At 35.7% G+C, this 26,231-nt stretch overlaps 1 protein-coding gene across 3 annotated transcripts in view; it reads left to right on the forward strand.

Moving 5' to 3' along the window:
• The window catches only part of LOC150076911 (isoaspartyl peptidase/L-asparaginase), a 65,328-nt gene that overhangs the window by 26,612 nt on the left and 12,485 nt on the right, over positions 1-26,231 (forward strand). Inside the window, exons 3-5 of one of the 3 annotated variants that reach the window (XM_090386949.1) lie at positions 3,042-3,344; positions 13,307-13,449; positions 20,347-20,504. In XM_090386949.1, coding sequence (XP_090243075.1) covers positions 3,158-3,344; positions 13,307-13,449; positions 20,347-20,504 — 488 coding nt within the window. In that variant the 5' untranslated portion in view covers positions 3,042-3,157. Of the gene's footprint in view, positions 1-2,823; positions 3,345-13,306; positions 13,450-20,346; positions 20,505-26,231 lie in introns of all 3 variants that reach the window. The other 2 variants (XM_090386950.1, XM_090386948.1) reach the window with 2 other exon arrangements.

Raw genomic sequence — 26,231 nt, forward strand, 5'->3', positions numbered from 1 at the left:
TTGAGATCACAGTGATTGTATAGCGATTAAGTGATATCTAAATTGTAAATGAATTTTACAATTAAGTGATATCTAAATTGTGGGTGCCTTCACAATGAGATAGCTAGTATTGCGCTACTTCGAATAAATAATGCTTCTCTAGTAGAGAAGGCATATCGTGAAGGCACCCACAATATGAGATACAATTAAAATGATGCCTTACATACGTAGTTCAAATTTATGGGTAAACTGTGGTGTATCTACACTGATATTATATAATTACCTAAACCCATAAGAAATTATGCCTTGCACGTTTTGTTTTCTAATACTTTACAGAAGACTGGAAAACATGATAACAAAAATGCAATGTGGCTTGTGAACAGTGACTATCAGAAACATAGGAATGGCGAAAGGAAAAATGAGAGAGAATAAATAAAATATAAATGATCAGATTCTGGGAAAGAAGGATGATGTACATTAGCTATGTTATTGTTCACCATTGTTGATTGTGTTGTAAAATAACCACTTCCATAATAGGACATCTTTAGGCCCATCTATCCCAATTAATATTGGGACCTGCCACACCTGTATAAAGTGCCTCAACTAAGAGTAATGATGAGAATTGTGCATGGTCCAGAATTTCAACATTGGATTGTGGGTATAAAGTGCCTCAACTAAGAGTAATGATGAGAATCTTGCATGGTCCAGAATTTCAACATTGGATTGTGGGTTACAGTTAATATTCTGCTTGCACTAATAATGCTTAGTGATAGCAAAATGAGAGAAAGCAACCTGGTGAAGTAGTCTTCAAATGTGCCTGGATTGTGAGATGTATTACAGTCATATCTCTGAGCATGAGGAGGCTATTCACCGGGCCAGTTTTTCACATTCCACTGTCACTTAGCATTATTGATGTGAGTACATATTAATTGTAATACATGTTCCAATATTAAAATTTTGGATTGCATACCTGATTGTCATCATTCTTGGTTAGAAGTGCTTTGTATGTAGATGTAATGGGTCACAGTGTTAATTGCAATAGATGAATCTATACCCATTCTTATTATATGGGGTGGTTATTTTACACATGATGAATGATAGCAAACCTACAATGTGGCTGATATAGTTGCCATACTTTCCCAGAGTGCAACAGTTAATATTTTCTTTCTTCCCTTCATTTTTTTCCCTATCCTTCATACCTATCATTCCGATTGTAACCATTCAAGATCTCCATTTGTTTGTTATCACATTTTCTGCTCCTGTAATATGATGGTATGCCACACTGTTTCTTTAAAGGGGTATGTCACTCTGAAAGCTTTGTGTATATTTTATTTTAATTTTTTAGTGCTTTTAGTTATTTTATTATTTATCTGTATATTCTTATAACTTAATTCAATCTGTGTTTCAGCTTTTATTCAATAATTTTTTCACCATATTTTATTTTTTTTAGTTGACAGTAGAACTGAAAAATTCAAATTTGAGTATTTTCTCTGAGAATAATCAACTATATATAATCAAAGAGGGAAAATAGGCCAGCTGAATTTAAAAAAAAAAACCCCTTCAGATGTTAAATTTATGCATTATTTCCATTAATAATTTCCAAAAATTTATTTGCTAATATGTGGCCTCAGTTCTAATCTCATTAATGTTCATTTCTGCTTACAATCTTGCAAAGCCTCCAGTTACTTTTCTGACGGAATTTCAATTATTGGTTGCCTCAACCACCACTCATCTCATCTGTTCTAATTATTTGGTCTATAATTCCTTTCACGTTAAAGGTTGTACTTGTGGGTCTACTTGATGTTTTTTTGCTAGTGACCTCCTAATCTGCAGTTTCCTTTTTCTTTTTTTTTTTTTTTTTTTTTTTTGTATCTTTGGCTTGAAATTTGTTTATCCCATTCTGTCAGATTCATTCATTTCCTCTTATCATTCTGCTAACTCTCCAAATAAATTACAAGGGGAGTAGATGATCATGTCATTCAACTCCACACTCACTTGTCCTCATTTACTTTGGAACAACATCCTACACATGTATTTCCTGAAAATTGTAATTTATGAAAGTTGTGTGATGTCAACAAATATCATTTGTCTCCTCAACTTTCATTCTCTTACATGGTATTAATTAATGTAGGTGCTAATACCTTTCATGTTTTGGATTGCTGGGGGGGGGCAGAACCTAAGAGGATGAATATAGCTGAGTTGCAGCTAAACAATAATAATAAACTAATTTATTCTGGAAGTAATATATAATGCAAGGATGGGATAGCATTTGCTCTCTGTGTGTAGTTAGCCATTTGTCACCAAGTTGCAAAAAAGATTTAGATTCAAATTTTGTTTCCAATGAAAAAAAAAGTTTTTAAGTTTCTTTTACCAAAAGTGGTTCTATTACTTGGTTAAAGATGGTATTTTTAGGGTTTACACTCAGAAATTGTGCTTTTGTAATCATTGATAGATAGATAGACTAATTGAACATTGTAGTTGAATTCAACATTAAGTAATATGAAGTTTAGTATATGACAGCTCTGTCTTGTACAGCTTCTCTAGTTGCAAGACTGTCTTGAAATACAGTACTTAAATGAATTCAGGATTAAAAAATTCTGGTGGATACTGTTCGGCATTATTTCTGTACATTATTTCTTAACTGCATAAAACAAGATTATTTTTTATTATTTTATGAATGCTTTTAAATTTTTGTTTATAATGAATATGCAGTTGAGTAGTTTTCTTCTGAGGCATTTTAAATATATCAGTATCTGAATTAATTTTCCAGATAATTTCAAATTAATGTATAAATTTAATAATGATATAATTTCTAACATCTGTTATTTATCTGGTCTTGGATAGGTAAAGATCATCTTTTATGTTATTATCTACCAAGTCTATCATTTCTCTTACCAAAATTGTGAGCTTATTCATCCAACTACTGCTACTAACATCTTTCTTCCATCTTTTCCTTGCAACTAACATTGTGGTACTAGCTGTTGTCTGAAATTGCAGTGTTTTGTAAACTGTGTAATATCTTATACGTGATAACCTCTCTTGTGCCAATATGTCTTCATCAGTAAGGCCTAGACCATCTCCACTGAATTCCCCACGCTCTTCCCCATGTCCTTCACCTCGTGGTTCTCCCAGATTTTCACGAAAACATATTCGTTCGCCAACAGTAAAGAAAAGGATCATGCCAGTGTTGGTAGTACATGGTGGAGCTGCTACAGTCCCTCCTGATAAAGAGACATTGAAGTTAGAAGGAGTAAAGCGTGCAGCTAACAAAGGATATAATTTGCTGTTATCTCCTGAAGGTACTGCTCTAGATGCTGTGGAAGCTGCAGTTAGAATAATGGAGGATGACCCTGTGTTTAATGCAGGTATGTGATCAGTATATACAAATCAAACTTAAAACAAATTTAGATATAAGGTTATTAAATATTCTACACCCTGAACATCTCAAAAGTATTCAGGTACCTGTTTGATACTAATGAAGTAAATCCAACTACTGCTACTAACATCTTCCATCTTTTCCTTGCAACTAACATTGTAGTACTAGCTGTTGTCTGAAATTGCAGTGTTAGAGTAGTAGAAGCAGCTGTAAGTGGTTGTGTGTAGTAGAAGCAGCTGTAAAAAAAAATGCGTCAGTTAAGCATTACATTTATGATTTATTAGTAGCAGCCATATGGATTACAGTAAAATGCATTTACAGAATTGGAAACAGGTTTAATTTTTGGATGTCATATCACTTGATTGTTGTAGCACACATCTGCAGTGTATATGTGTAGAAGATTGAAAGAAAGGAAGAATGATGTGAAATGCAATCAAAAAAATTACCTAATAGGCCATCCTCAAGGAATTAGTTAAGCTCTTGAAGATGGCAATTTTGTTATCTCAGTATTTAGTTTTGCAAACAGTAACTACTGGGATGACATGGTTTTAAAGTGAACATAGAGTTACAATTCATAGTCCCAGAATAATGCTGACAAATTCTGAACATCTTTGGAGTGTCCTGTTGCTCATTCTTAACTGTGGAATTATGGAAGGGAGTCCTAATAGAATGAAATGGTAACATGAAAGTTTAGAGAATATCTGGAGATTGTTACCTAAAAGAATATTATTCCAATAGAATGCAAAATACTAAACAGCGGGTGTAATCTTGTGGGAATGCTTCTGTGGGTTTTATTGGGGCTAGAACTTCTACAGTTAATTGGCATTTTGGTTAATTGCACAGAAGGATCTGTCATGTACTAATACTGATGACATTTCAAGCCATGCAGTAAAACTTTCAGATATCTAGATAGTACAATGGTACATGATTTTGCATAAACCTCATCTTTGGGTTGAGATTTAGTGACAGTTTGGACATGACTAACTTGTGCTTCTTTCACACAGCTGATAGCTAAATTGAAGGAATTGAACATTTTTTGATTTCATTCAGTTCCAAAGATAGTGTGTATATATATATATATATAATTTTTTTTTTTTTTTTAATAAGCACTCATTTTTTGAAAAGTACTGGTGTGAATACTTTTGAGAGTATAGAATATTTTAAATAATTTGTCATAAAGAAATTTAAAAGTATAAATGTGGGCATGCATTTTTATTTAGTTATTTTTTTTTGTTTGGCTATTGCAACAAAAGCTTATGGCTTCCTTGCACTTTTTAACTAATACTTATGAGGTGTGATAATAAAGTTCCTGGACTGGTGCAATAAAAAGAACACAAAGTGATGAATCTCAAAAAATAGTTTTACTTTATATTTAAAGTAATCACCACCTGATTGAATACAGTTATTACACTGTTCTAAAAGTTTCTTAAAAGATTCAGTGAAGGTGTCCAAAAAGATGGTGTTCAGTATGGCAGTTATACTTTTCTTTATGTCCTCATTGTCCTGAAACCTCTTTCCTTTGAGGTCAGTTTTCAGCTTGGGAAAGAGGAAGATGTTCACTGGTGCTAGATTGGGATAGTAGGATGAATTGATCTATACAATGCCATGTTTTGTCAGAAATGTTTTCACAAGTGCAGAATAGGCAGGGGCATTGCCATGCAATAAGAACCAGTTGCCTTTCTCTTAAAATTGTGGCCTCTCCTGGGAAATGTCCTTCAATAATCTTGAAGCACCTGTACATAGAACACAGCATTGACTCTCTCTCTCTCTCTCTCTCTCTCTCTCTCTCTCTCTCTCTCTCTCTCTCTCTCTCTCTCTCTCTCTCTCTCTCTCTCTCCCCCCCGCCCTTCAGGTACAAATTTCTTGCAAATTCCCTGATTTGATTGAAAAACATAATCAGCATAGTCTTAATCTCGGACTTCTATAAACAAAACATTTTAGGCCTTGATGATGATTTGAAGTCCACTGCATGCCCTGATGCTTCATCTGTGGGTTGTACTGAAACACCCAACACTCATGTCCAGTGACAGTACATTCAAGAAAATTAGGATTATCTTGACAAGTCTGGATGAAACCTTTGCATGTTGACACTCTTCATTGCTTCTGCTCATCTCTGAGGTTTTGCGGCACAAATTTTGCACAGACCTTCCTTTTCTCTAAATCTTCATGCAGAATTTGACAAATTGCCCCCTCATTCATATCCAGCTCATCAGCCATCATTCTGAGGGTTAAATGATGATCTCCACAATTTCCCAAACTTTTGCAACTCAGATCTCATTTCGAGAGGTTGATGGACACCCACTTTTGGAGCATCATGAATGTCCTCATGTCTCTCTTTGAACCACTTGTACCATTATGACAGTAACGTTTCATCACCATAAACAGTTTTTAAAATTTCACATGTTTCTGTTGCCACTTCTCCCAGTTTAAGGTGATAGTCATTTGTTGCTTCATTGCAAAATCATAACATGGAACATTAGCATTAGCAGAGGCATTCGATGCAAGAAAGCAAGCTTATGCAGCATCAGCCAAAAAAAAAAAAAAAATAAATAAATAAATCAGAAAAATAACCACTTCCACTTCACCCCTCTGTTCGTTCGAAATACCTGTCCAGCTGAGCCTTAAACTTATTTAGGCTATCAACTTCCACGACAAGGGAAGCTGGCTAAAGGCAAATTTCCTCACGTCTATCCTGCATCTGTCTTTCCTCAATTTGAATTTATGCCCTCTCAAGTGATTATTCTGAGCAAGAGGAAGAATCCCATCAGCATTGAGCATGCTCAAACCATTCAAGGCTTTATACACCTCTATCAGATCACTTCGCTGGGGCCTAGTCTCCAGACACTGTAATTTGCAAAACTTAAGCCTTTCTTTGTAAGAGCACCCCTTTGTTCCATTCACCAATCTTGTTGCCCTTCTCTGTATTCGTTCCAGCATCTCTACATCCTTCTTGAAATGAGGCCTCCAGACCTGTATACAGTACTCTAGGTGTGGCCTGACCATTGCCTTATACAAGGGAATAATCACCTCCTTATCTCTGCTAGAAAAATTCCTATATATCATCGACAATACACCATGAGCTACTCTTGCAGCCCGTCTGCACTGCTCAGAAAACTTCATATCTGCCTGCACAACCACCCCCAAGTCCCTTTCATTCTCTACTACTGTCAGTGTAGTACCACAGAGCTGATACATTGCTCTGGGGTTGCTGTTTCCCATATGTAGTACTTTACATTTGTCAATGTTAAACTTCATTTGCCACCTCTCAGCCCATCTGCTCAACCTTTAATGGACTCAATACTGAACCCTGAGGGACTCCACTAATTAGTCCATGATGAGCAGTGTCCATTGATTACCACTCTCTGTCTTCTTCCCCTCAACCACCCCTTTATCCATAGCAGCAATTTGCCTCCAATGCCCCACTGCTCCAATTTGTGCAGCAGCCTTCCATGTGCAACAGTATCAAAAGCCTTTCTAAGATCCAAGTATATAATATCAAAGTTATTCCCTGCATCCAGTTCTTTTCTGACTGCATCATAGTATCCAATCAGATTGGTTAGGCAAGACTTCCCCTTAAAAAAACCATGCTGTGTCTGAGCTATAAATGAAGTCTTGTCTAGATGATCCTGCAGTGCTTCTTTATCCGGTGCCTCCATTAATTTTCCGGGAACAGAAGTTAAACTAACAGGTCTATAATTACTTGTGTCGCCCTTTGATCCTCCTTTGTGAATTGGGGTCACATTTGCACATCTCCAGTCCATGGGTACTTCCCCTGAGTCCAAGGAAGCTCTCATAATTATGGCTAGGGGGTTGCTTACTTCCTTTGCTGCCTCCTTTAATATAACTGGATAGATCCCATCCACCCCAGGTGCCTTTCTTGTATTTATCTTCAACAATTTCTCCTCCACTTTACTCTCAGTTATTACAAGATTCTCTAGCTTATTGCCAGAGTTGAATACACCTCTGGCATTCCCCTCGCTGAATAACTCCTCATGTGTGAATGTTGATGCAAAATATTCATTTAGTTTGTTAGCTACCTGAGCAGGATCATCAACAGTTGACCCATCGATATCAAGTGGACCAATCTGATTCATCCCCTTCCTTCTAGAGTTTACATAAGTAAAGAACTCTTTGCTGTTTTTCTTTGCATCCCTTGCTAAAGATTTCTCGTAATTTGCCTTCGCCTGCCTAATCTCCTTTGTAACTTGGTTACAGATCAACTTGTATCTATCATAGGCTTCTGTGTCACGTGTTAATTTGTATGTATCCCATGCATGTTTCTTCTCTGCCATATGCCTCATTAGTTCATCTGACATCCATTTAGGCCTAAACCTTGAACAATATTTCTTAGTTGGTATGTAAAGCCTAGTAGCTTCCAAGATAAGTTCTTTGAATGCTTCCCATTTTGCATTTGCTGTTGGTAACATCATCAGTCGGTCCCACTGTACAGAACCTAAATACTGTCTCAGTCCATCGTAGTCGCCTTTACGAAAGCAATAATCCTTCCCTTTACCCCTAATGGTAGTTACCTCTTTGAGTAAATCCCACTTCAGCACACTGTGATCACTGCCACCTAGTGGTTCGTTTACCTGCAGATTCTTAATGCATGAAGAATCACTACTGATAATCAAATCAAGAGTATTACTCCCTCTAGTTGCCTCCCGAACATGCTGATGTAGAAAACAATCATCCAATAAATCCACAAAAGCCTTGCTAGTGTGTGAGTGACCAGCCCCCAAATTCCAGTCAATATCTGGGAAATTAAAATCCCCCATTATAAGACTCTCTGATTTACTGGCCCACTCTATTTCCCTGTACAATTTCTTATTATACTCATCAGAGTCATTAGGCCTATAGCACACTCCTACTCTCAATTTTGATCTCCCAATGCTTATGTCACACCAAACTGACTCGACACTGCACTGTCCAGCAACGTCGACTGGCTTCACTTCCTTGGATTTTATGTATTTCTTAACTAATAGCATAACCTCTTCTCCCTTCCTATCCTGTCTATCCCTTTTGTAGACATTGTACCCCAAATTCCCCAAATTCCAGTTCTGCATTCCTTATATCTGTGTGACACCATGTCTCTGAAATCCCCACAATATCTGCCTTTGATGTTTTGAGCAATACCTCAAATTCATCAAATTTATTTACTAAACTCCTAGCATTGGTGTACACGCAAGTATACATGCACCTGTTCTTTTTCTTAGCTACCCTAACACAACCCATGTGTTTACTTGTACTCCAATGATTCCCAGCAGTCTCTGAAATATCCTGCATCTTATTTTCCAGGCTGCTGCTCATTCCAAAGAAGCAGTGCAAGAATCACTTTCACCTCTGCCAGTGGCTACTATTAATCTATAAGTCCTTGTATCCCCCCAATCTAGCAGTTTTCCGACCCAGCTAACACTGCCTCGATAGCATCAGCAAACATTCTTGCACCCTTTCTATTTAAGTGTATGCCATCCCTGTAGAAGCAGTCTCTCCTGTTAACAAGTACAGATCAGGCTGAAAAAAATTCTACCCCTTGAGCCTTGCACAATCCCTCCAGGGCCGAATTGATCGACAAGGCTCTCATCATATACTCCCTCCTATCGTGTCTGGGCAGAATTGCAGACACTTTCAAATTCAACCCTAATTCACGTTTTTTTTTCAACAGTGACCTGTACTTGTTAAGTAATTCCGCCGGTCTCCTACTCTTAATATCATTAGTGCCAAAAATTAGTGCCAAAAATTACTAATGAATGTGATTGTTACTTGCAACAAGTATCCATACCACCATCTCTTGAAGGAACTTTGAAGTACAAGATACCATTTCTATTTATTTTCAAACAGAACAGCACCAGTCTGGGAACTTTATTGCCATGTCATGTGTTTTGTTGTAATTCAAAGTTCCTTCAACGCGCGCGCACACACACACACACACACACACACACACACACACACACACACACACACACACACACACACAATAATGTAATTATAGTTATTATAAATTGCGATTGAAATTATTAGTAGTGACTAGTACCATTGTAGAAATTGATTACTTATGCAATCAAAGTACATACATTGCCTTTGTAGAAAAGCCATTACTTCCTAAATTTGATATTCCTATAAATGTGTATATAACAGCAGCTAGTAACAAAGGTATAATTGATACTACCATGTTGGACTGTGATAAGTAATGACATGAATCTTTTCATGTACTCAAAGTACTTGCCTATTTCACATGCACTAGTTGCTGCATGAGCATGATTTTTGAACAAATTGTAGCAATGCAAAGTTATTATTTGCATGTATCTGATTAAGTACCGGTAGGTTCTATGTAAATTCCATTTTTATTTGGGCAAGGAAATAATGCAAAAGCAATTGTCAATGTAAGAGAATTTTTTGCAGCCATTGTGTTCATTGTACTGATGTAAGCACAATATAAACACTCTTTAATATTATATATTTTCAATGTAATTCTAGGTTTATAATTAATATAAGTGTTTTTATAAAGTAAGTTATAAATTTTATAACCTAGTGTTGTAACACTTTAGAAATTACATGTTGTGCTATAATTTTATTTTATGGCATAATACATACATACTTCTTAGTATTTACGCATATTTCTTAGTATTTGCTGTAATACTATCACCATAATACCTTCATATCTCTTAGTATTATCATGGTGATATTGAAATATAATGCTGTAGACTTGTTATCTAAATTATAACTTAAATTATATTTTGGACTAGACCAGTGGGATTACTTTAGCTTTGGGGGACAGTTCTCCTATGAATCAGTCTTATCATTTGTATTGCTTGCAGCATGCATACAGAACTGACTGATATCATAGATCCACAGGAGATATTAATAGCAAGATATTATAGATTTGCAGGAGATACTTTTTTGTGTTTTTAATGCAGTGTGTTGAGATGTGTGTAATTGACTTCTATTTACCTCTACTTCATTCACCTGTCTGCTTTACTTGTTCCTACTTCTTGTGTCCTGTGAGCCATTAGTTTTATGAATGCAATATGCAGGATGCTACCATCTTCCTTTACCCAGTCTATTTTTCGTCTTAACAAAGTTTAGCAGCTTTTCACCACTACTTTGTAAGCTATTATATCTCTCAACTATCCTGGACAGTTTGTGCACCATGTATTTATCAGTGTTCATCATCACAAATCTCATTTCAATTTGTACATCCAGCTAGCTTACAGACACTATACTATTTTATTTATTTTTATTATTTTTCTCTCCAATTTCTAACACTAGGAACTGCTAGTGAACCTATACATACCCCCCAGGAGCTCGCATCTGGTGAGTATGGGCTTGGCACACCCAGGGTCCTGAGCGGAAATTTTTTTATTTTTTTATTTTTTTGCCTGGTGCAGTGTAAGTCTCAGGCTTCTTTGCACCATATGGCTAATAATAATAATAAATATACTGCCACGCCGCCATCTTGGTCATTTTCAGTCTTACAAGGTAACGGTATGTTCCTTCTTGCCTATTCCTACATTTCCGATATTATTACTTTAGTTTTTCAATTCTTTTGCTTGCTTCTGTAAGGTCATCCATGATCTGTATGTCCTACTAATAATAATTATAATTATATTTATTGGCACAATTTATTAGACCTTATTCTAGCTGCAAAATTTCAAATTTCATGCTTAACGTGTCTACAGCATACATGCACCATAGCATACAGAGCATGTTGGAAACAGAAGCGATTACATTCTGTCTTTCTCAATTTCGGTGGATGACCTCTGATGAAGACACTGAAATAGTGAAAAACACTGCAATGTAATCTTATTTTGGTCGCTTTTTCATATTGTATTTTAATTTTTTGCCAACTCTGTCTCTTTTTCATATCTACCCTGGTCAGTTCATCCTACCATATATCGCTACATTTCTTATCCATTTTGTCCAATTCACTTCTCATGTATACCATAGATTCAATAGGATTAAACAAAATCTTCTTCATAATTTCTTCATACCATAAAATTGCATTATGGCTGTAGGGTACGTCTACTTATGCAGTGTCCCTAATCCATAATTAATGCTATCTTCCTTTTTGCTACAGTTACGCTCCACCTCTACTCTTACTTATTTTCTTAATACTATTATACACTGAGTGATCACTGAATTATGACCACTTACCTAATACTTCATAGGTCCTCCTTTTTCCTTCAGTATAGCAGCTATTCAATGTGGCATTGATTCAACAAGATGTCAGAAGCGTTTAGGAGGTATGGCCAACCAATCTGTGTGTAGTGCAGCCAGTAATGCAGGTATGGAGGCGATTGGTGTATCCAGACACCTGATATGCCTTTCCATAGTGTCCCACAAATGTTCTATGGGATTAATATCGGGGGAGTTTGGAGGCCAATCGATATGCTGGAAGTCAGAACTGTGTTTCTCAAACCATTCCTGCACATCAAGTGCTTGGCGCATTGTCATCTTAGAAGATGCCATTGCTATTCGGGATGCGCCAATAAAACCTAAGAAACCAACCAGCTATTCGGGAAAAAGTGTAACGTAGCAGGGTGTACACAGTCAGCAAGCAGTTGACAATAGTGGAGACCACTGATACGTTGTTCCACATGCACCAGGGGTCCAAGTTCCTGCCAGTGAAATATGTTCCACACCATACAGCCGCCTCCACCAGCCTGCACTTTTGATACCATGCCTGATGGATGAAGAGCCTCATGTTGTTGATGCAAAATCCATACACAACCATCCACAGCATGGAGTAAATAACGTGACTCATCCGACCAGCACACCTTGTTACAGTCTTTTAATGTCCAACTGCATGCTCTTTGCACCAGGCGAGTCTTTTTCAGCCGATGAACCTTACTTAGGAGAGGATGCTATAGGGGTCGTCTGCTGGTATAGCCCATGTGACGCATGGTCATGCCAGATATTGTTCCGGGTTGGCCCACGTTGTATTGGGTAGTCAACTCTTCAACAGTGCTGCACCTGTAAAAGTCGTTGGACCTGGCGCTCGCCTGTAATATCAACCTTTCACTGATCTTTGGAGTTTTGCCATCGGGTCGTTGTTTGACCATTTTGATGCCAGTCCTGGTACACTTTAACAAGGGTGGCTCTCGAACACCCCCACCAGTTCAGCCGTTTGGGAAATCGAGGCACCAGCTCATCGAGCCCCACAATCTGTCCTTTATCAAAGTCCGATAAATCCTTCCTTTTACCCATCACATTCGGAATTTTACTACCTACTGAACCACTGACACCTTATCTATGCTACGTAGGTCGACTGTGTACTCTTGTACCTCACGTGGTCAACGGGTTGCATTCATTTTTCATAGGGGTGGTCATAATTCAGTGATCACTTGGTGTATATGAGATGTGTAATATATTGTAGCATATCGACAGGTACAAGCATATTGCTTGTACCTGTCGATATGCTACAATATATTACACATCTCATATACACCAAGTGATCACTGAATTATGACCACCCCTATGAAAAATGTACCTGGGCCGAGGGTTGGGAAGCCAAAAGATACTTAATTACATTCATTGATGTTGGATGTCATTCCTGGTATTCTGATGGTCACCATCAAGATTATGATTCTCAAATAGTGGAATCATGAAGTGCTTTCTACAGATTAAGAAGCCAGTCTCAGCTTTTGTTTTAACCTTTTGATTGCACTGAGGAAGAGTAGGTACTCAACCATTTGCATGTTTTCTGTGCAGCATATATGCAAAATAAAGTGACTTAAATTTAGCATAGTACATGTTATTCTTACATGTTATTAAAGTTTTATCAGATATTGGCTCCTTTTTTCATTTGCATTTTATTGCTTAACTGATAATGCACATTATTCAATTTTTTTAGTCACTTTCCATGTTTACAGCTGCAAATTATTGCATACAGCTGAAACTTATCCTATCTCTTGTATGTTTATTTTTAAATCATATAAATTTTTAAATCTTTAGGTTATGGATCATCTTTGACAATCACAGGTGAGGTTGAAATGGATGCAATTGTTATGGAGGGGACAAGGATGAAAGCAGGAGCTGTAGGAGGAATAACTAGGATATTAAATCCAGTTACCTTGGCAAGAAGAATTATGGAGAAGGTAATTTGTTTAATGATTTAGCTTATGCAAGTCTAAACAGAATGTTATAACTGAATTTTGGATTCAATTTTAGTTAGCCCATAAACAATTTTGGATATTCAATGCAGTGATCATCATTAATGATTTGTAATATAAGTGGTGCCATGGAATGTGCATTTCATCTTTAGAAGTTTATAATGCAATTACCAAAATCTGTTCTTGAATATGTGTTTGTTCATGATTGCACACTCAAGTTTTGCATCTATAAAGGTATATTTTGTGTCATTTGAAAGGCCTTGACAAGAATTGATTTTTACTAATAGTAGTCAGAATGAAATAGATTAATTTTTAGTTATGTAATTGAATAATTACTTTTGTTGCAAAGTTTTAAATTCAGCCACTCAATAGTGTGGCAGTATAGATTAGTAAGTGTATCATAAGCGGTATAGTAAGGGATTGTGTAGGCTGGCTGCCTATTAAATAAATCAATTTCATCTAATAGACTATTTTTTTTTCCGATGTATGTAATCAAATCCAAATTTCTTTTTATTCCTATTTTTGATACTTTTGACTTAAAAAAAAGTTGTTAAAGGAAGTGGTTTAAATAATGAAGCTTATCACTAGAAATAGACTGATTGTTTAAAAAGTAACCTTAATTTTTGATAGGACAGATAATAAATTAAAACAATAATATACAAAATAATTTATATACAGCCATTACTATTGATAATTTTGATGGAAACTTTGTAAATCTAACAGTTAGTTTCATTCAGTCGTAGGAGCAGAAAAGTTTCTGCTCCTACTTAGAAAAGATGCTAAGAAAAACAGCAAGGATTTCTTTACTTATATAAACTCTAAAAGGAAGGGGATGAATCTGATTGGTCAACTTGACATCGATGGTTCGACTGTTGATGATCCTGCTCAGATAGCAAACAAATTGAATGAGTATTTTGCATCTACATTCACACGTGAGGAATTATTAAGGTTTGAAAATGGCAGAAGGTTATCAAATTGTAGCAGGGTGCTTAATGATCTTGTAATAACTGAGAGCAAAGTGGAAGAGAAATTGTTGAAGTTAAACGTAAGAAAAGCACCTGGGGTCGATGGGATCTATCCAGTTATATTAAAGGAGGCGGCAAAGCAACTAAGCAAACCCTTAGCCATAATTATGAGAGCATCCTTGGACTCAGGGGAGGTTCCCACGGACTGGAGATGTGCAAATGTATCCCCAATTCACAAAGGGGGATCAAAGGGTGACGCGAATAATTACAGACCAGTTAGTTTAACTTCTGTTAAGGGTAAGATAATGGAGTCGCTGGTTAAAGATGCATTGCAGGATCATCTAGACAAGACTGCAGCAATAATTCAGACACAGCATGGGTTTGTTAAGGGAAAGTCTTGTCTGACAAATGTGATAGGATATTATGATGTGGTTACAAAGGAACTGGATGCAAAAAATAATTTTGATGTCATATATTTGGATTTCAGGAAAGCTTTTGACACTGTTGCGCATGGAAGACTATTGTACAAATTGGAGCAGAATGGTATTAAGGGTAAGTTGCTACAATGGATAAAAGAATGGTTAAGTGCGAGAAGACAGAGGGTGGTAATCAATGGGTGCTGCTCTTCTTGGACTAATGTTATTAGTGGAGTCCCACAGGGTTCGGTGTTAGGTCCACTGTTGTTTTGTATATTTATCAGTGATATTGATGAAGGTATATCAGGCTTAATGTCGAAGTTTGCGGATGATACAAAGGTTGGCAGGGTTGTTAATGACAGTAATGGCAGTGTGCTACTGCAACAGGATCTAGATAATTTGGGCATATGGGCTAAGAAGTGGCAACTGAAGTTTAACCTTGACAAATGCAAAGTACTGCATATGGGTAGAAGTAACCCAAGAGAAATGGGTTAAGGTACTAAGGTTAAGGTACTACACTTAAGGTGGTAGAAAATGAAAAAGACCTGGGAGTAATTGTGCAGTCAGATATGAAGTTCTCTGAGCAATGCAGACAGGCTGCCAGGGCAGGTCATGGGGTTTTGTCAATGATATATAGGAATTTTGCTAGCAGGGAAAAGGAGGTGATTATCCCTCTGTATAAGGCAATGGTCGGGCCACGCCTTGAGTACTGCGTACAGGTCTGGAGGCCTCATTTCAGGAAGGATGTAGATTTACTTGAGCGTGTACAGAGAAGGGCAACAAGATTGGTGAGGGGAATGAAGGGATCCTCTTACCAAGAGAGGCTTAAGTTCTGCAAATTGCAGGGGCTGGAGACTAGGCATCTGCGCTGTGATCTGATTGAGGTATATAAGGCCTTGAATGGGTTGAGCATGCTGAATTCTGATGGGATCCTTCCACTTGTTCAGATTACGAACCTAAGGGGGCATAAATTCAAATTAAGAAAAGACAGATGTAGAATAGATGTGCGGAAATTTGCCTTTAGCCAGCGGGTGGTTAATTGCTGGAACAAACTTCCATCTGTTGTTGTGGAAGTTGATAGGTTGAATAAATTTAAGGAGGAACTGGACAGGCATTTGGAGGGAATGGTGTGATTTTTTTTTTTTTTTTTGGCTGATGCTGCATAAGCTCATACATTTGCTTTCTTGCATCACATGCCACTACTACTACTACTTCATCTTGTTTCTAAACAGTACTGGAGATAAGTACAATTCTTTCTTTTATTTTTTTAATGTAATTCTGTAGATATAAGTACAGTTCTTTTATATTTTTTATGCAATTCTATATGTATACAATTAATATTATAAGTGTTTTATAAATGTAATGCAATACACATACATATTGCAGTAGGAGCTGGGAATAGTGTAACATTGTTACTGCACTTGGATATTACATAATAATACTGTAGTTTCTGAGGTATAGTGCAGAAGGTTTAATTTAATTTTTTGACAATGCCTTGGACTGGAGCAGCAAATAATGTGACTCAGCAGTGAGGGTATATTGGCTTGTGGGGAGGGGGATTTGCTAAATGCAGTTCTATAAATTGAGGCTTATTGTTTGCAGTGTGTGTGTGTGTGTGTGTGTGTGTGTGTGTGTGTGTGTGTGTGTGTGTGTGGAGGGCATGTATGCAGAGTTCACTGTAGCTGGATATAATTCCATAGGAGATGCCTTTTTGTCTGTTAGGTAATTAAGTGGAAATTGTTTTGATTTATGAATTTGAGTGCTAGAAGAAAAGAGCTTCTAGCCTTGAAGGATTTAAATCAGTGGACTCAACTTGCTGCCCTACTGAATGATATTCTATCCTTGTGTATGTGGCTGTATGCTGAGATCACCATGAGAAGGTGCTGATCCCACAGGAAGTAGATATTCTTGATGAGTTTATTGTCAGGGAAATGGGGAATATTTAATGTAATATGGATAGTTGAAATAAAACCAGTGTATGTTTCCAGAGGCAAAAGTTAGTGATAGTTTAGAACAGTATCATCTTTTAAGAACACAAAAGATGTTATTGTTGTACATGTTAGTACTAATGATATCAAGCATAAGCATTCTCAGGGTTTACTTAATAGATATAAGGTAGTGTTCAAATGAAGTAAGATGTACATTAAAATGTTAAAAGCCACAATTTTTTTTCACTGATGCAATTATAGATTTCATCAAAATAAACATGGTAAATGTTTATTTCCTGATTGTTAGAAGTTCTTTAATTATCTTTGTAATTAAAAGATCTGAAATAAAAAGAAATGCATTTTATCTTATCTTTTAAAAAATTAACTTATCAAACTATACAAATTATCATCCCAAGAAAGCTACTTTTACTAGGGACATCAGTTTACTTTAAATGGAAAAATAAGTTAAAGTAAAAATGTTCACAGCTGTAAAGATTGGGGGAAAAGTTTTACAGGAAAGAAACCACTTCACATTTCATACTATTATCTCATCCAAATAGATTTTTCTATTTTACAGATGAAAAGCAACCATCAAACAATGTTTTTCAGTTAGAAGCAATGAAAATACCACGTTGGCAGCTTATAAATTCTGCTTATAGATGATGCCAGCAGATCCAAACCCTCATTCAATACAAGACTTAGTGTTCTAATGAAACACATCATGAGATTCTGCAAGGATTTTGTGTGAAAGAGCCAGACCACATTCAGAATTCCTTTCCCTAAGGAATTGCCAGGTCTATGCAAATGGGGGATGCATTGGGTGTACCACACATGGCCCCCGATTTATGGGGCCCAAATCAAAGTCTCAACATAAATAAACGAGACCCCTTAACCCCATTTGCATCCGGGCCTCCAAGTATCTTTGCATGGCCCTTGGAATTGCCAACCAGAATGCATAGTGCACATATCAAGGACACACATGGTTCAACCTGTGATGTTTATGCTTCTGTTGATATCATCAGAGCTGAGTAGTAGTATTGATTTACACTATCATGGAGTGCAGTGCACAATGGCTTGAAAACAAAATGAATATGCTACACACCAAATGCAATGTTCCCTGTCCAGAATGGAATGTAATGCTCCCTCTTGAGAATGCATAATATCGAAAAACCTTTGGCTTTGACATGAAAAAAGTGCCCCAGCTAACATCAAATGTCACAATTCCCTTAAGAATTCTGTTAGCCTGGTTGGAAGAAGCATGTGGCCATGGTATAATGACTGCCTGTGTTTGAGACTCACTTCCAAAAAATAAATTGGAAAATTTGCCGTACCATCTACTGGAGAAAAACTAAACTTGTTTTATATTACCTTAGAGCCAACTGCAGTGCCCTCTACCTGAAAACATCTGAACTGCAAACTTCCATACCTACTCTAAAACAAACATCTCTGCTGAATTAACCCTTTCTCTCCCACTACTTGATGACATCCTCTTACTCATTCCCCTTTGTCACAGCTAGGCTCAAAACTGTTAAAATCATCCCATTTGAGAAGTTTTGGATTTTTCCTCAAGTCATGTACACTCTCCAGATGTTGATGTAAACTAATAGGTCTTTTGCATTTCCTATAAATTTTACCAATTGTTGATCTTTATCATTAATTTTGCATTTAAAATGTAGCCAGCTTTTATTATAATTTTTGTTAATTTTTGTCTTGCAATATTTTTATTAGAAATTTAATAAAATTAAAAATTAAATTGTTTGATGTTTACTTACAAAATTATAACACTGTTTATTAAAGTAGTGTAAGCCCCACTAGCCTCAGTGGGGCTTACCCACTGAGTAACCTTCTTATTACTACTTATTAATTACCTACTTATTAGTGAGAATTAATAACCAGATATTTATTTACTTGTTCAGATTTCTACAATCTCTGCCTTTTCTATGGAAAAATGGTTTCAAAGATATGGATGTTCACCCTCAATAAATACAGCACTGTACTGCAATTATAAAAACCTAGGTTTTTTTTCCATTATGTGGAAAAGTTTGGATTCCATTTGCAAATAAGGAACCTTTATGGGTGTTTTTTTTTTTTTTTTTTAATGCAGTAGCCAAGTTAGTCAATTTCGAAAGTTGCATGGTTTTCTTTTACTCTCAATTTTCATCTCATAGCACAGGTAAATACCATAGCATACAAGTAATTTATGGTTGCATTATACTGATGAGTTACAGCCTCAGCACAGCTCCTTAAAAAAAATAAGGGGGCACTATTTTACTGTCTACTTACTGATAAAAAGAGAAGCAGCATATAAATATAGCCAAACAGGTACACGTGCACATAAATTTCATCAGTTAAAACTATACCATCATGTTATCAAGTAATGGTATAGAATGACATACAAGTGCATTGTTGTGCTTCAAAAAAATATGATCTTTGCCTTTAAAACTTATTTTCCTTTTAAACAAAATTTCCTAAGTAATCTCATAGGAAAGTTGGAAACTAGGTAACTTCATGAGTGGACCTCACTGAGTTCATTACCTGAAAAGGATTGAGCAAACTTAATGACAGGGCCTATTTTCTTTCTAAGGTGAAACAGACAAAGGGACATATATTTTAATATTAAGGAAAAATAATTGTAGACTGGATGTAAGAAAATCCACCTTTATTCAGAGAGTAATAAACTATTGGAACAAGTTCCCACCTAGCCTTGTAAAGCAAAGTTTCCGGCATCCCCCTCCCCCCCATACTTCTCCTTCAACCCATGCACGGTACTAAGTACTATAGGTTTTGATACCTTTCGTGTTTGGGGTTTTCATAAAAAAAAAAAAAAAAGCAGAGAGCTTATGTAGATTCAAAGAGGAATTCTCCAATATTAATACTAAAATTGATTTCATGAATAACATTTCTCTTGAGGTCATCGGTGTCCTCTAAACTACACTCAAAACACATTTTCATCTCAAATATTTTCATTTTAGCCTGCAATATTTCTGCTGCACAGTCGTGGAATTGCTGATTTCTTGATAATATTTATCAACAAATAATTCCTTGTTCCAAGTACTATGTTGACTTTTTATGCCTGCTCTGTGATCACTTACCTTTTTGACATGAATAAATTATCTGTATTTTATATGTATTAGTACTTGCTGTGTATAGACAGTAATTGACATGCTGTTTTGAAAAATTGACATTTTGTGAACAAAAAAATTGTTGAAAAATGTCAATTTTTGAACTTTTTTTTTTTTTTTCTTGTTCATTATGCATTAAAAATTTCAGCTTTGGGCAATTCACTGCTTTACAGAACTCTAATGTGATGTAATTTAGTTATACCTGCACTGTATTGCTGTGTAAATGTTTCTGAGTTTAGAAAGTTTTAACTTACTGCATTTATGAAAGATAAAGTAGCCACCATCTTAGTATGTCATTGTTATGTTATACATTATAAGCTGTAAATTGCTCTGTTGTATATTATAAGCTGTAAAATTGCCATTTAAAACTTGGCAAAAGATTGAGAACCAGTATCATAGTGACATCACCGTTGAATTCTTTATGGCACTAAGTAGTACCAATTTTTTTCAGACTGATCATGTATTATTAATTGGTAATGGGGCTCACCAGTTTGCCCAGTCAGTTGGAATTCCACTTGTTCCACAGGAAAAGTTAGTCACAAAGTGGGCTCAGGAGAGATTGGAGGAATATCAGACCTTTGTGAATGCTGTACATCTTGCGATATCCAGGTAAGGCTTAACTATTCAGACTAATATTAGATAATATTAAACTCTTCATGAGATAAGTTAATATGCTTAACATGTTGTATTCAGTAACAGGCTTCATGCTGAAGGACTATACTACAATTATTATTCATTCTTCATGCTGAAGAACAAATAATTGTAGTATAGTTTTACTGGCTGTGGTCGTCCTGGGGTAACATGCGTGGATGCAAATTCGCATGATGCAAGATCGAGCCCTACTCAAAAAAAAAAGTGCACAGCCCATTGTTTAGTGCTGTGCTGTTACAAAAGCAATTACAATGAAGCTGTGAACTCTTCTAGCTTCAGCCATCCAAAGTATAAATGGACATTTATTTATTTTTTATAATAATCTAATTAAGACAAAAAAACCTGGGTTGGATGTTCCAAATTGCTGGCCCTAGAGAGTTATCTTATTTGTAGGCTAGAGAGAGTTGTCTTATTTGTATGCCATTACAAACACAAAAAAAAAAAAAAACTTTTGGTATTTTCCTGATAGGTGTCCTGAAATTGAGCTGATATGCTGTTACAAAAATTACATAGCATACTTTTATAACAGCTACTATAAATTGTAAATCCTGGCTGTGATTGTCAGCACAGATTATAAATGGATATATGAATTATAATTATGATTATAATGAATTATAATTACAGTACAGTGCTGTATTTATTGAAGGTGAGCATCCATATCTTGGAAACCACTTTTCAATAGAAAATGAGACTGGTGTACTTTGAGTTATGAATGGCCCAAGAAAACTTCACTGTGAGGAGAACACAATTGCATCCAGTAATAAATAGCAAAAAAATAGTTTATCAGTTGTACAGTTTTGTCTATGTTGAGCTTTTAGCAGTTTTTGCTATCCTAAATGTAATTTCCCAGTCAAGGAAAGGATATTGTGTACTGTATTTTACAAAAATTTAATCCTTAACTGAATTATATCTTATGAATTATATTATCTACTACTTGGTAGACAGTAACTTTTTCCCTCCCAGAGGTACAAACATGTATCTCTGGGAGGGGAATAAGGTTGCATTAGTGTTTCATTGATATACAGTTGCAACCTCAGTATAAAGTGGGCGTCAGGTGATAACTTTAATACCCATGTTACAGCCTGAAAAAATTACCTTCTCCCCCCCCAAGTTTTTTAACATATTTACACTTTTTTACTTAGTAAATAAATACTTTATTTACTAAGTAAAAAGTACACGCATAGTAAATAAATACTTTATTTACTAAGTAAAAAGTACACGCATAGTAAATAAATACTTTATTTACTATGAGTGTACTGTATATAATTTTCCTTACATTCTATTAATACGCAATGCAGTTAGGGACTTATATTTTATGCATCCTTTCTGAAATAGTCATGTGACTTTGCTTGCTATAACCTATGACTGTTTTTTTAAGTATATAAGTCTTAATAGTGGTCAGATGCAAAAAATTACGATGTTTACTATCACTCTGATATTCAAACCATGCCATCACCTAATTAATGTTTTCAAGAAATTTGTTAATTTCTGGTGCTTTTTGTTTACACGAGTCATCCACATTATCTTCTCAGTCATCCTTATGTCACTGGCCTGCTGTTTGTTAATTGTCTTCCTATGGTTCACAGAGGCTGCAATTTCTTCCTTGCTCAGGTAATGTGCATGTGGAGCTTCTGCATCCACCTCAATCCAAGAAGTGAGGTCATTTGCTCCAAGGCTGCCACCAAGTACATCACAAGCAGATTTGCATCTTGTTCTGAAAATGTTGCTAATTCAAGGTTATTATTAGTGATCTCATCTTTTCCATTACATTTTTTCTAACAGTTTTCAGTTTCTGTTGAGTTTGCTTTCTCCTACACTAATCCAATATTGTATACAACATCTTACAGTGTTAATGTTTTCAGAAATTCTAGAACTTGAATTTCTGAGTTCACAACACCAGCAAGTAGCTCACCACAATAGTAGGCTTTGAAGGCTCAGATAATGCTCTGATCTATGGGCTGAATTATTGCAGTTGCATTCCTACTCTGATCTTGCCATCTTTCAATTTCAGGACATCAGCTGAAGGATGAGCTGGGCAGTGATCCAACAGTAACAGAGCCTTTTCTTCAAGTTTTTTGGAAGCAAGTGGCATCTCACTTTCAAACCATGAAGCAAAAATATCACTTGTCATTCAAGCGATGGAGCTATTTTTATAAATCACAGGTAGAGATTCCAGTGGTTTAAGCTTGCTGACATGTTTAAAACACTGGAGACTGACTTTTACCGATTGCCAATGGCTTTAGCTTGTGATTTTCAGTCTTGTTTGCATACATTAATGCAGTAATTCTCTCTTTGTTAGTTTACATGCCTGCTTTTTTTGGTGCCTAAAAAGGCACCCAACAAAGCAGGCATGAAATATCCAGTGGCTTCTTGGGGAGAAGTCACTGGATATTTCATACCTGTGTTTGATGAGTGCCTTTTTGAAACAGTGCTGTTTCATCACAGTTGTACAACTGTTCATTTGTGAATTCAGAAGCTTTAAATTTGTCATCTCCACCAAGTAGCTTATGAAATTTAAATGTCTGTGCTTTCAAAATTACCCCATTTATCAGTACTTCCTCACTACACTTCTGTAGAACCATGTATAAGCATTGGTCCACATCACTGTTTTCACAAAATTTAGTTTTCTTTCTTTGGAGGCCTACATCTTCTGTGAAGTCTAAGAATGAATGCAATTTTTCTTCCTCTTTCATCCAACCATGGATTGTTCCTTCTGCAATTCCACACTCACAAAATATACTGCATTTTGTTTCACCACTCTTAACTCTTTTGATAAGCTTTAACTTTTCTTCAGCTGTATAATTTTTTTTTTTATTTTGGTGGCCATTACTTGAGCCCTACTGATTTTGCTGTGCATTTATTTCTGATGCCCTAGAATTTACTGTATTTTTAGAAAGCTAAATCAAAACTGAACTGTCTGGGCTATCATAGTGCCAAAGTGAAGTCACCTGATTCTCTATAAATCACTTGTCAGTTCATGTATATTTTTGTCTAGTTTAGCCTTTAGCAGTTTTGCTATCCTAAGTGTAACATCTAGGCGAAGAAAGGATGTCATGGACTGTTTATAAAAATTTACTTTTTAACTAATGTAACACACTCAATGAACAGTAGCAGTATTCCCCAGAAGAGATAGCTGTTTGTAAATAGCATTCCACTAATATGCTCTTTTATTGCATCTCTAGCTGAGGGCAGGAAACTCAGAGACGGTAATTAGTCTCTGATGAGTCCTGTTGTTTACAAAAATTACTCTGAATACTGAATATACAGCCAATATTTAGCTAATTTCCCCTCTTGGAAATATGGTAGTAGGATGTACAGTATATACAGTATTTGCCTTTTCCAGTATGAAATTGCTACTTCTTTGAACACACTGCTTTTTTCGTAATTCATTTTGATGGACACGATCATACCCATGTTTTATCCAAAACCACGGTATGAAGAGGCACATTATTTTTTGTTGCATCTCTGGTTGAGGGACAACTGGAAAATATAGTAATTATTCTCAAACAAGTCCAGTTGTTTCAAAAAACTGCTACCAAATACTGGATATATTGAAGGAAATATATAGCTGATTTCTCGCTCTTTCTCTTTGGAAGTAGTATGTGGTTCAAAGAACCATCAATTTCAGTGTGAAATTGATGGTTCTTTGAACACTTTCTTTTAAATTCATTTTGCGAGAAGTGATCATACCATGGTAAAAGAGGTGCAGTATATTGAGGATGACCATCCTGGAATATAAACAGAAAATTTATTTATTAAACTATTGCTGTAAGCAACCATATTTTGATCTAATTTACAGAATATCCTCCAATAAATTGTCATTTACTGATACTAGTACTATTTTGAAAGGTTTCAGCTTCCAGAAACTGCATTGATTTTGGTTTGCTACTACATCTAAAACAGGGAGCAACTGTCATTTTTAACATACCAAATACGTGCCATACATATGGAAAGAATGTGCAAATTCATTGCACATTTTTTCCATATGTATGGCAATGTGAATATTTCTTGCTAATCCTTATGTATTTTTTGTTGCTGAATTCAAAAACACAAAACAGAATTTCTCTATCATGCATAATTTAAGTGACACAAATTTTTATATAAATAATACAGTAATGAAATAGTAATAGCAAATTACTATTTAATGAATGAATGTATGGAAAGGGTTGTTCTGTATGCTCCATGGTCTGACATGCTGAGGAACATTCAAATCTTCTTTGAAACTCTACTTGTAGCAGACAGCTACTCAAGCAAGTTCAGACCCGATGTAATATTGCCAACTTCTGCAGAGTAAACTATTCTCTCAGTTGTGTTGGATGTCACTTGGTTTAGGTCATTATTGTTTTTGTGATCCTTTTCTTTAAGTGTTGAGTATACTTCTGTGTAAATGTAAATGTTTCTGTGCATTTACAACCTAAGATACTTCATAAATATATCAATCATCCTAATAGTTTTTGTTCTGTGGTGAGCTAGCTTTTAAATCACAGAGAAGAAATTTCACTTCTCTAGTTAAAGCTTACGAACTTTATTTCATATAAAGTGAGTGATCAAGATGTCTTAGGTCTCTCATTACTGCTGTGTAGTTGTGTTAAATTACTTACTGCCTGGTTAAATGGGTCTCACTGTTGTGTGCTGTTTGGAGTCCCTATGATTTGGAGGGAACCAAAAGACCATCCTGCAGATTATTTTTGTTTAAGAATATTTCAGGGATTACCTCTAAATCTGTAAAATATCCAGATATACCATCAGCTCTAAGACCTGTTTTACACACTGAAGAACTGCCTATAACAAAACCATTGGAAACTTGCAATTTGGATGAAAATGAACCAGGTGATTTTGAGTTTGATGGTGAGATTCAGAATGACTATGGAGAAGACTAGGAAGTTTAGTGACCGCACATATGAAGTGACATGTTCATCCTCATAACTTAATTTAATATCTCAAGAGGAACTAAAAATGATTTTGTTTGTGATCTGAACTTATCTAAAAATCAAGCTGAACATTTGGCTTCTAGGCTGAAAGGATGGAATTTCCTGCAAAAGGATATCAAAATATATTTTTGTAAACATCAGTAAACATTTATTTTTTCAATAAATGTTATGGAAATACATTACCATCAGTACCTTTAGCATATGCTGCACAAATGAAAGAAACTTATGATAACATGAAACTTCTCTTGACAAGTTAAGTGTGAGCAGTTTTTTTGGCATATTTGTAGTGACCTTAAAGTGACTGCTCTTTCTAGGTTTACAACTTGGCTATAATATTGCTGCTTTATTTGTGAATAAGACAGTAGAGATTAAAAAAAAAAATGAAAAAAATGATTAAGTGAAAACAAAATCAAAGAGAATGTGTTTGTGGGATCTCAAATTGGAAAATTGATGAAAGATGAATATTTTGAAGAAAAATTAAATGAAGTTGAACAAACTGCATGGAACTCGGATTACTGATTTTTTTTTTTTTTTTTTTTTTTTTTTTTTTGAGGGAAATTTCAAAGCTGAAAATTACCAAGAAATAGTCAATGAGCTTCTCAAGGCCTATGAAGTTATGGGATGTAATATGTCCCTAAAGATCCTTTTCTCAGATTCACATTTGGACTTCTCAGAAAACCTAGGAGCTGTCAGTGATGAGAATGGGGAACACTTCCAGCAAACTATTTCAACAATGGAAAAGAGGTACCAGAGC

The sequence above is a fragment of the Mastigoproctus giganteus genome, chromosome 12 (assembly GCF_048544385.1).
Source record: "Mastigoproctus giganteus isolate SK-2022 chromosome 12, ASM4854438v1, whole genome shotgun sequence".
NCBI classification, from domain to species: Eukaryota; Metazoa; Arthropoda; class Arachnida; order Uropygi; family Thelyphonidae; genus Mastigoproctus; species Mastigoproctus giganteus.